This window comes from Ambystoma mexicanum, chromosome 6p (assembly GCF_040938575.1).
Source record: "Ambystoma mexicanum isolate Mex_15411 chromosome 6p, UKY_AmexF1_1, whole genome shotgun sequence".
In the NCBI taxonomy this organism is placed as follows: Eukaryota; Metazoa; Chordata; class Amphibia; order Caudata; family Ambystomatidae; genus Ambystoma; species Ambystoma mexicanum.
In genome coordinates this window covers 246,550,142-246,562,322 of record NC_090935.1, presented here as the reverse complement: position 1 = coordinate 246,562,322, position 12,181 = coordinate 246,550,142, and the positions used below count along the sequence as shown (strand labels likewise).

General features: G+C 47.5%; 1 protein-coding gene across 2 annotated transcripts in view; it reads left to right on the top strand.

Moving 5' to 3' along the window:
- DYM (dymeclin) overlaps nt 1-12,181 on the top strand; it is a 1,763,009-nt gene that overhangs the window by 970,220 nt on the left and 780,608 nt on the right. For both annotated transcript variants that reach the window (XM_069626954.1, XM_069626953.1), the window contains exon 11: nt 7,454-7,579. In XM_069626954.1, the coding sequence (XP_069483055.1) occupies nt 7,454-7,579 (126 nt within the window). The remainder of the gene's footprint in view (nt 1-7,453; nt 7,580-12,181) is intronic.

The window sequence follows — 12,181 nt, the reverse complement described above, 5'->3', positions numbered from 1 at the left end:
TTTTGGGCTAGCCCAGTCGGGCCCGAGATACAATTATGCTAATGCTTGGCACCAGGGTTTGACAGTTTTTAGTCAGGGCTAGTATGCCTATATGGTTCAGGGGGCACAATTAAGCAGGAGTGCACAGGGCGACATCTAAGTTTAGTCGTCTATAATACAGGCAGGAGGCACACTACAATACACATGGCAACACCTTGATTTGAATCAACACAGGGCATCACAAGGCAGCACAATTAAACTAATATGCACAGGGCAGGGCAGATACCTAAGTACCTGGATTCAATTGTAGCAAGGGAGCCAAAGGCTATAAGTTAAGAATGCAAGTGGGCACAATTTCAATGCCTAATCCAAGGACACCTAGGTTCGATTTTAGCACAGAGCGCCAAAAGGCAGTACATTACAAATGCAAGCGAGCACAACTTCAATATATAAACCAAAGATGCCTAGATGCGATTTTAGCACAGAGCGCCAAAAGGCAGTACATTACAAATGCAAGCGAGCACAACTTCAATATATAAACCAAAGATGCCTAGATGCGATTTTAGCACAGGGCGCCAAAAGTGCAATATGTTAACAGTGCCAGGGACACAGTTGCAAGTGTATTGACAACGACCACATAAGTGTGACTTGCCTAAGTGGCGAGAGCATAGTAGGGATGTCCACAGGGTGTACAAAGGTCCAAGTATGGTGGCGCACTGTTGCGAATGTTTAAACAGCCTTACTGACCGATATAATGCCTGGAGCACATTACTGGTGCGTTACTGCTAATACAGGAGCTGATTGAGTAGATAGGGTGAGAAAGGTGCAGGTAGAGTACGTAAGACAGGAATGGTTTACTCACTACCTCATAGGATACATGTAGGTGGTATCGCCCTTGGCTCTGGTCAGCTCGGGACAGTCTCTGGACAGTTGTTGGCCTTGCCCACAGGGCCTTAGGGCCGGCTACGCCTGCCGGCTTCCGGTGGGCTCAGGAAGATGGGGCACGGCCCAATCAGCAGGAGGCTGCTCACAGGAGGGGAGGCTGGCCTTGGACAAACATCCAGGAAACACGGGCCGCCATCTTGGATGTACAAACACCTTGTGTGTTTGAATGGCCGTGCAGTTCGAATGTCCAGAAATAAAGCACAACACAAGCTGTGCGGCTCGAGTGCCTTGCAGGGGACCGAGGATTCTATGCTGCAAGAAATGTGGTGGCTACCGTGCTGAGAGCGCTAAGAATAGCCCTAAAATAATGCTAACATGCAAATGCTATAGGAGGTTAGCATACCTCACGGGGCCATCGCGGCTTCTGTTGGAGGATGCTGTGACCAGCTGCAGCTGCAGAGGTCCGGAGCTTCTGCTCCTACTCCTGAGGGGAACGAGTTAACCGAGCTATAGGTTGTTTGAATATTTAAATATGATGAAGAATAGCACTCAAGCAAAGAGCACAATACCTTTGATATAGCTATCAGAGGGGGCACATATCGGTTGATGTTTCCATAGGAATAGTAATGTGATGCAATTGTGCTGATCGGAACATCATAACAGCAGATTGTGCAAATCTTATGGCAATGCAAATCTGATGGCAATCCAATGGCTGGAAGTGCCTGAATCAGCTTAGCAAATTCAGCCACATGTACATCCAATATGGCGGGCAGCAGGCATGTGTGATAGGCCTACAGAGAAGAAGAAGAGCGGAACGGGGCCAGCGTGGCGGTAAAGAGAAGATGTCTGTGGCCTCTGAGTTAACCTGAATGGAGGCTCACTGATGTCCCCATTCCTACTGTAATTCCTAAATTATGATTTTAAAGGCAGTGTTGTGCTGCAGTAAGATGTGGAGTGGGTGGCGACGAGTTGCGGACCCGTGATACTGTTTGTAGTAAACCTGCTCGTATGTTGAAGAATACTGTCAAGCGAAGGACCGGAGCAGAACCGTGGATGCGCTGGATGTGAAGTGAAGACCTACAGGGGCAGGGCACTGAGACCTGATATGCCCTGGAACATGATAATATTTTGCATAATCCTGCGTTTCTTGCATTGGGGAGGTGTCATCCGCGAGTGCCGGCTACAGGAAGGTCCCTGGCATCCCTAAGGACTGAAGCTAATTCATAATCGGAGCTTTAAAAAGTGCTCTTCTTTGCCTGCCCCCTCCGGTGGCGAGGCACAGTGAGACGTGGGGTGCTTCACCTACACAAAGTGGCATAGGCAGCAGCCTTTGAGGAGGACAGTGGAACTGCACCGTGTCTGCCACAGCAGCGCTCAGAGCGGCATGCAAATCCCGCTCAGAGAAGTGTCATTGTGGGCTGAGTGAGGGAGAGTGCGGACATCATGCGGTATGACTGTCATCTGCGGGGGAGCGCAGCTGCATCCTGGCAAGCATACCTCTCATGGTGAGTGGACGGAGCTCGAATAAACTATATCTGTGAAAAAGCAGAGGCACCGGGCTGTTGGCCCTATGTGGAGGAGCGGCTGTCCCATGCTGTTGCATAGCTGCATTGGAATAGTGCGGACACATGGTCATTACCTGTGGAGCACCTGTGGGGAGACCATCACCCCTGGGGGAATCTGCATATAGTTTTGTGAGTCAGCGATTTCTCGTGGAAAATTGTGCTCTAGCAGTGGGACCTGTTTTGTTGTTACCCTAGGAGCCTTGTGAATACACCCGAGAACCTTACTACAGGCCTATTCTCCAAGATATAAGAGCATTTTATATTTAATGCACCCCTATTGGTGTGTAGAAGGGCTTAATCTAGGTGGGATTACTGGCGGCTGGAGGCTTTGCCTGGTGATATACTGCACAGTAATTTACATTACCTACACAATTCATTTTTATTCACCTCTACTGGACCTTACAAAAGCTCTACACACACTACTTCAGCCATCTGCAGTACTTGCAGCTTGTGTGCCAGAAGCTCAGCACCCTGACACAGAGCAGGATCACCTCCCACCCTTCCCTCACTTCCTTCGGAAGCTCAGCGCAGAAAGGCTGGCAAAGGATCAGTGTCTTAGCCTCTTCATAGTTCGCACTCCGCCTGCCTCAGGACTACCTTCATTAGTCTGGACTTTTTCTTGTGCACCTGATTCGCCTGCACCTGTCTTACTGCTAGGCTGCCTGGTGAGTTCGTAGTGCACTGTGTAGTTTCTCCGTCCCTATCTTTCTCCCTCTTTCCATTTGTCTCATCACCCCATGGTGCTCTCCATCTCCCCCATCTACTCTGCTACTCTATCACCTATTCTATCTCTCTTTTGAAGTCTGGAAGGAAAAAGTTCAAGAAAGGTCTCCAATCCAGGCCTGCCCATCGCTGACCCCTTCGTCAATGCTTATTCCAGGCAGACTGTCACTGACATCCTCTTTGTCGTTCCCTCCCTGGGCGTTTGGATTCCCCATATGGTCTCAGTCCCCTTTGTCTTCTTCGCCCATTAATGGTGGAACACGTTGGGAAGTACTCTTGGCACACTGCCCATCCTCTAGAAGCATCATTAATGTCTACAATAATGGCATTGTCATGGCCTCGGGCTCTCAGCTCAACCTCCTCCTTCTTGACAGGTGTCTTCCGTCTCATCAACTCACACCCTTCGACTGCCACTCCTCCCTCTACCACCCCTATGGCCCCTTCACCACAACCGACTGGCATACCACATTCCTGTACCCCTCCTAGGAAGACCAGCTTCACATAGCTACCCTCAACTCTCGCTCTGCCTTTAAACCTTCCTCAGAGACCTGTCTCCTCCTTGAAGACTTCGACGTTAACGTCCTCGCTCTCACCGAGACATGATTCACTACCAGCTCTGTCACTATTTTTGACACTCTCTTCCCGCATGGCTACAAGATCCTCTCTAAGCCAATGCCTAACTGGCTTGGGCCAGAGTGGCCCTGATCATCCCTGAATGGTTCCCTGCTACTTCTCTTGCTGCAAATGCCTCATCTACAGACTTGGTATCTCTCCAATCCTTATTCTTGTCCTCAAGCCCAGGGACCGCATCTCTCCAGCCCTAAAATCTCTCCACTGACTCCCTGTTGCTGCAAGGATCAAGTCCAAGACGCACTGCATCATCCACAAGGCATTCTGGGGCCTGGATCCCCACTACATCCAACTCTCTCTCCCTAAATACCTCCCTGCAAGAGCCCTTCGGCCTTCTAGTTCCAACTCTATGCAGATCAGATGCTTTTCCAAGCAGCGAGTGGGGGGTAGATCTCTCTCCTCCGCAGGTGCCTCCCTCTGAAATGGCCTCCCTGCCCCTCTTACACTTGAGCCGGATCCCCTTAAGTTCCTTAATCTTCTCAATACCTTCCTTTTTTCTTCCTCCTTCCCGCTCCCCCTCCCCAGCTAATGTCCCCCACTGCCTCTTGACTGGCTGCCTGGTTTCTTCAGATTCTAAGACACCAGGCCCTCATCGGCTAATCTAACCCGGCACTTGGTCGAACCCTGAAACCCCTCCCCCCCAACCTGCACTTGCCTTTCTGGTCCCCCTACGAACGGTCCGACGCACTCAGCTGGGCACACCTTGTCTGCTCTCATCTCACAGACATACCCATCTCCAACCCTCTCACTACACCCCTCTCTTGGTCTGACCATGCCCTCCTGTCCTTGCACTTGTATCCCTTGGGTCCCCCGGCTAAGCCTCTGCCCGCACAGCCAGTCTGCTTCTGCATCATTTGGCTGATGAAGCGAGTGTCAGTTGCTGCTTTTGCCGCCACTTTCATTCCCATCTCCAGCACTCTGGACATCCTTGCCCCTGTCATGATGATCTGCATGAATCCTGATTCCACGAGCAACACCTGGTATGATTAGGACTTAGCCTCTCTGAAACGCAAGTGCAGAGCTTCTGAGCAGGTCATGAGCCCATCCTCTGACAGACTAGCCTTCCACTTGCTGCAAAGGCAATACAGACTCTCCATGCGCTCGAAGAAGGCCTATATCCCATCCTGAATCTCTGGGGCTACTAACAACATGGCTGAACTGTTCAAAATCTGCAAACTCTTTGCCAATCGTACTGCAGTCTCCACCTCTCCTCTTCCATCCCTGACTCTCTGCACTGGCCTCTCACTTCATAACCAAAACTCAGACATCCTTCTCTCACTCTCCTCTTCACCCCTCCCTTTTCCCTCACCCGCTCTCAGGCCTCCTTTGGCCCCCTCCCCTCTTCCCTCCTACTCTCCTCTTCTCCACCTGTACGACAGATGAGTTCTCTAGACAACTCCTCTGTATGAAAGTCTCCTCCAAACAAGTGCTCCACGGCTCCTCCAGAACTATCAAGGACAACATTGCATCCCTTGCTGCAGCCTTGACTGATTTCTGCAATCACTCCTTTGCCACGGACACCTCCCCGTACCCCCCAAGAACTCCCTTTTGCACCCTCTCCTCAAAAAAGCTTCCTGCCCGGCTAACTACTGCTCTATCTCCATTAAGCCCTCCCTTTCACTCCTGAGCACCCGTGAAGACCTGTTCTCAAATCTTGATTCCAACTCCTCTACTTCCATTCTCATCCTTCTTGACCTTTCCTCTGCCTTTGATACGGTCAATCACGCTACCCTTATAAATTAGCTCTGTAATACCCTTAGCATCATAGACCTGGCACTGGACAGGTTGACCTCCTTCCTCTCTGACTGACCATCCCAGGTTCACCTAGACCCTTTTCTCTCCCCCATCACACTCCACCTGCGGCATCCCTCAGGGCTCTATCCTCTCGCTGTCACTCTATAACATCTGACTTGCCCCTATAGCCAGTTTGATCTCTGCCTTCCTTCCTCACTTCCAGTGTTATGCAGATAACATGCAGCCCTCCTTCAAGCTTCCCTCCACTTCCTCCTCTCTCATTCATGACTCCCATTCAGGCATGGATTGCTGCTAACTATCTCTGCCTTAATGCCAGTAAGACTGAGATCCTTCTCATTTGGACCGCTGTTCCCTGCTTCTATCATACTCTCTGGCCACCCTCTGTGGGTCCCCTCGCCTCAACCTCTTGTGAGGCAAAAAATCTCAGTGTCATCTTCGACTTCACTCTCTCCTCTCCTCACATTGCCATGAAATCTCACTTACAGGTGACCTCCTCAGAGGCATTCTCCCTTTCCTCACCTTCCACCAGAAACTCATTGTCTCCTGACCTCTGATCCTCTCTAGGCTGGACTACTGCAACAGCCTCTTCCTCAATCTGCCTAAATCCTCCCTTCGCCCCCCCTCAACTAATCCAGAATAGGACTGCAAGACTTCAAGCCCAGGGACTGCATCTCTCCAGCCCTACAATCTCTCCACTGGCTCCTCGTTGTTGTGAGGGTCAAGTTAAAGACCCCCGTATCATCCACAAGGCTTTCTCGGGTCTGGGACCCGCTACCTCCAACTCTTTCTCCCTAAATACCTCCCTGCTAGAGTCCTTTGGTCTTCTAGCTCCAAAGATCTGGAGAACAGACATTTTTCCAAACAGAGGGTGGGGGAAGATCACTCTCTTCCGCAGTAGCCTCCCGGTGGAGTAGCCTCCCTGCCCCCATCAGGCTTGTGCCAGATCTCCTTTAGTTCCGTAAGCTTCTCCATGTACTCATGCTCTTTTCTTCTTCCCTCTCCCCCTCCCCAGCTAATGTCCCACTCTGCAGTATTTGACTAGCTGCCTGGTTCCTTCTGAGTCATAAAGGGCACCGGACCATCCTCACCCAGTCTACCCAAGCACTTTGTTTCCCCTGACACCCCCCCCCTCCCAAACCTGCACTTGTCCTACCTGGCTTCCTACCCCTGTACTAGCCTGGTGGGGCCTACACCCCTACTGCGCCCACTCCGTCCTCATCCTCACACTTAGCATGTGGACCCTCACTCTGTCCACTCCCTGCTTTCCACTAGCACTTGTCCACCTGGTCTCGCCCTAACACTTGCTTATCCCAGGCACCCTCTTCCCCCTCTCCACCCTCCCACCCCGTGATCACCACTCTTCACTTCCCACATTAGCATTAGTGCATTCCTGTATGAACTGCACCCCCTCACTCTCCTGCACTTCTTGTTGAACTTGCATGATCCCAATGACACAAGGTATAGTAGGACGCTTTTTTGTGATTCTTCATCCTTGTTTCTCCTTTGCCCCGCCTTGAAACACCATTTGCTGTATAAGCACATTATAAATACTCAATAGATACAATAAAAAGTAATGTGTGCTATCCATCTTTGTGTTTTCAGTCTTAGTACTTCATATGTGACAGACATTAGGTTAAGCTGCTGCAGTGCACAGTTTGTTTGTAAATCTTCCAATATCTTATTTAGGGAGGGTATCAGCCATTTCAGTTGAAAAGGCAACCTCACTTACTTCAAAATGTGTTGATGAAGATGCAAACCAACTGACATTTTACTAACTACGGCAGCTTACTTATTGCATATATACATGAATAAATATATTGAAAGTTGTTTATTTTTCTGCCTCAGTAATTTCAAAATTTAGAAACTATAAAGACAGCTGCATTATCTTTAAGTGCTTTATGTGCTTTTTTCCTCAGGTGTTGCCAATTTTGGAGATTCTCTATCATGTTGAAGAAAGAAATTCACATCATGTGTACATGGCTCTCATCATTTTGCTCATTCTCACTGAGGACGATGGCTTTAACCGTTCCATTCATGAAGTGGTAAGAAAGTCTAAAGCACTTTCCTATTATGTCTCGTACTTCATTAACCAGGGGCATCAATGAAGCAGTCTCAGGGCTTCCACAGCCAGAATCCTGGAAACTTTGCAGCATGATTGAACATATCAAGTGGTATGTTTATTTCTTTCAAGCACACAATCACTAAGAATTGGATGGTCCGACACATGAAGTGTTGGCCTTTGAATGTGAGGTCTGTACTTTCTGAGTGAGTGTGGCAGATGATAATACAAATGTGGAGGTGGACAGTAGAGACTTGTGCATAAGGGATTGACTTCTGTGTTCTTAGTCCCTGCAACAAGTAGCCATATCGGGCCACGTCTGTGTTTGAGATGATCAGAACCTCCTGTTGTGGCAATAACTCTTATATTTAGCAAACCTTTGCACTTATCTCCTGTCACGAGAAAGCAGCGTTTTATTTGTTTGTTTGTTTATTTTATTTATATTGCGCACCAGACCCAGGGGTATTCAGGCGCGAAGGCAAAAGAGGGTTGTTCAGCTTAGGTTACAGGTTACAAATTAGAAATGGGGGTACAGCGGTGGTTACATTGCTGTGGGTATGTATTGTCGGAGAGTCACAGGTCTATATACAGTGAGTTTAAAAATACAGGTATTATTACAGAATCACAAAGGTATATACAGTAAGTTACAATAGTGGAGGTATGGCATAAATAAGACAGAACAAGTATACAAAATATGCGTAAGATCCTGGAAGTCAATAAGGTGAGAATTAGACATCATGATCTTTTAGCCATTGAATCAAATTGTATCTGAATTGCCGGTAGGGGAGATCTTCCCTTAGAGCAGGGGGAAGGGAGTTCCAAAATTGAGCTGCTTTGACAGCGAAGCTGCTCCCGCCAGATTTGGTAAGTTTGAATATGGGTACTAGCAGAAGGTTGGAGTTAACTTTTCTTAAGGGGCGAGAGGCTGTTTGTCTGGTGAATCTATCTATGAGGTATTGCGAGGCTGCGTGGTTGAGACATTTGTGTGTCAGTGAAGATGTTTTGAGGAGGATTTTGTCTTTAGTTGTGAGCCAGTTAGCAGATCTCCTGAGGTCTGATATATGGGCGCTCTTAGGGAAGTTTAGGGCGGCTCTCAGGGCATTGTTTTGGAGTGTTTGTATTTTGGCGGTGATGTATTTGTTACTGCCTATGTAGAGGGCGTTGCAATAATCTAGTTTTGATAGGATTAGTGCTCTTGCTAGAATGACAGTTGTTAGCTGACAGGAAAGGCATGGCTGCTCTGATTAGCTTGCAGGTGTAGGAAGTAGCTGAGGCCATGGCATTCACTTGTTTGCCAAAGGTGAGGGTAGAGTCTATATAGAAGCCAAGGGTTTTAACTACTTTGGCCACAGTTATGATATTGTCAATTGTGAAGGCGTCGTAGTTGGGGCCTAGTTTTTTAATGTTGGAAGAAGTGCCTAGAATGAGGAGTTCAGTTTTGTCATCATTCAGGCATAGACCGTGGGATGCCATCCATCCATGCATGGATGATGAGGTAGACTCTGTTCACAAAGGCCAAATCCTTGTCATAATCTCCCGTCAGCGGGATGAGGATCTGTGTATCATCTGCATAGTTAGCGTAGGTGATACCAAGACCGTCTAGATCATTGAAAAGGGGCTTTGTGAAAATATTGTAGAGGGTAGGAGATACACATGATCCTTGGGGTACACCGCATGAGATAGGTGCAGGGTCTGCAGCTGCTAGAGGGGAGAAAACTTGCATTTAATTCTGTTAAACACCAGTACCATGGTGACTAGATGGTGGCATGCTATGCACCAGGAATTGTATACACCCTCCTCGCACTGACACAATGTTATTCTATTGTGCATTTGTATAGAGCCTTATATTCCATTTGTATGATCTCAAAGCGCTGTGGGTTGAACGCCCTGGGGGACTGTAGTCCAGGTCAATGGTGATAGAGTAGTAAACAGTACTTGGGGACGACCTGTAAGTGTGCAGCCATTGCGGTTTACGTGATGTGTAGCTGCATTATAATGCTAGGTGTGGTGCAGTGGTTGTGTGAAATCAGTAGTATGTGTGTAGCAAGATCGTTCACTATGGAGTTTGCATTCTGGCAGTGGTGGAGCTTGTGTATGAGATTGTGTGGAGCTAGGCTGATTTATTCGTGGGTTATAGCTGCGTTATAAAGACTGTTGACGTGTTCATGGAGGTGTTGGTATGAGTACAGCTAGTCTAAAATGTATCTATGGATACAGCTGCATTCTGTTGTTTGTTGGTGTAGAGGAGAGAGTGAATATATCGGTATATCGGTATGTGTGAGTATATGTGCGGATTGGTGGTAGACCCCTATTTCAGATAGCTTTTCAGTGCCCGCTGAGCTGGCAGTATGTGTTCTAGAGGTTCGGAGCATTGGTTCTCCGAGAGAGATTCTCTATCTAGCGCAGAGTTTGTCCTGTTTACCAGGCTTGAGGTTGTCATTCCCTGCTTGGAATCCTATTCCTAATCTTTATTGGATTGAGCCAATTGCAGGTCTGTGGTCATCCCTGTGTCTCGTTGAGTCTGCCATTGTTTATTGGAAGAAACCTTCTCGTTGTGCAGTTACATCCAGTTCTGTTCTATCGGACTTGCAAGTACTATCTAGATTTTATGACTGGTGTTCAGTGGACCCAGGGACCAACAACAGCCTATATGGTCAACCCTGTGTCTTGTTGGGTCTGCAGATTACTTGTAGGATGTCACCTTCTCAGTGTGCATTTACTTCAGTTCTGTTCTATCGGACATACGAGTCCATTCTAGGTATGAAGACTGGTACTCGGTGAGCCCGAAGGTCAAGCAACAGATCAGGCAGTGATGTGAGTGGTGTGTCTGAACTGGCAGTGTTAAATGAAGCAGGGGTTAGAGTGTTCCTGAACTGGTGTGCGTTTAGAGTGTTGTCGACAGGCGTAGGCACCTCAATGTCTCTTGCAGGAACTTGCCTTGCCAGATTCCTTGCCTGTTTCAGAGTGTATTCACTTGAGGTGGAACAGAGTCAGTCTATTGCTAAAGCTCAGTTATGAGTGGCAGTGGGTCCGTTTTCTGGGTCCCGGGTAATTGTTTATAGCAGGTGGATGGGTATTCCTGTCATAGTTTATGGTTTGATTTGCTGAATTATTTCGTATCATTGTCCCTTCCGAAAGCTAAGAGTGCTAAGGGGCTCATCTGATTGGAGAGCTTAGTGCATATCTGTAAGAGACAAAAGAGCAAGTCCAATTCTGAATGTGTCACGCATGCTAATCTTTACAATTCTATGTATATGTGATGCATAGCTAAACTTCACGATTCTGTCTAAATGTGATGCAAGGTTATTCTTTGTAAATCTATCTAAATGTGACGCATGGCTAATTTTTACAATTCTGTCGGGATGTGATGCATGTGTGTTCTTCACAGATCTATCCAAATGAGACACACTGCTAATCTTCCCAATATGTCTATTGTAACACATTATCTGCCCCCCAAATACATTTGGGTGCAACACATTTAGGTTCCTGCAAAATACATCTAAATCCTGCATGATGTCTGCCTCCTAGTATACATGTAGGTGCAACACATTTCCTTCCACAATTCAGTACAATGGCTAACTATGAGGCATATCACAATGGCTGACTATAGAAGGTAGCACAATTCAACTCTGAGGCCATCTATGTCAGCACTGTTTACATAGTGGTAGTAGTGTTTGAGTGGATGGGTTTCTGGAGCACAGTAATGGTTGTGCTACGATGGCTAGTTACAGAACGTGGCAACGTTCAACACAAATATGCTATGGTGCGCATCACAATGGATCACTATGGGGTGCAGCACAGTTATATCTTCGGAGCGCAGCAGGGGAGTAATAAAGCTATACCAACAGTTTGGCCGTGAAGTATGGCTAACATACATAATTGATATGGTATATGATATGGCATTTATAACGCACCTGTACACAAGTGTTTCTGTAGCATAGCTATTTCACACACTTGGACTGAGTGCTAACATGGATACCTTTCACAATTAGGCTAGATAACAGGTAATAAGAATGGTGGGATTGTTCTGGAGTAAAGTAATGGCTGTACTCATCACCCACACCACATTTACCTTATCCGTCGCTGTAGGTTGTCTGTGTCGGGCGTCCCAGGCGAACACGGGCAAACCTGGAATGGAGCTGCTTCTGGAGCTGCCCTTTGCCTCTGGACCGTAGCAGAGGGCTGTCCGGGCAAGGTTGCGCCAGGAGAGATTGTGAGGAAGGGTGTTTCCTGGGCATGTGACCAAGGACACTGGCCAATCGGAGGGAGTGAAAAGCAGGCTGAGGCCTATGGATTACTAACTGCAAACCAGGGAAAGCTACAGACAATGGACAGACATCCTAGCAGAAAAAACTGATTTGTAAATTCCACTTAAAACACAGATACAAAAAAAATGACCCCAAACAGGCTGGAAACATCTTAGAAGGTGCTTGTTGTACATGATGCCTATGGATTACTAACTGCAAAACTATAGACAATGGACAGGCACCCTGGACTCCCTCAGGCAGTACTCTCTAGAAGTTGAACCAGCAGAAAAAAACGAATTGTAAAATCCACTTAAAACACAACTATAAAAAAAAAAAGA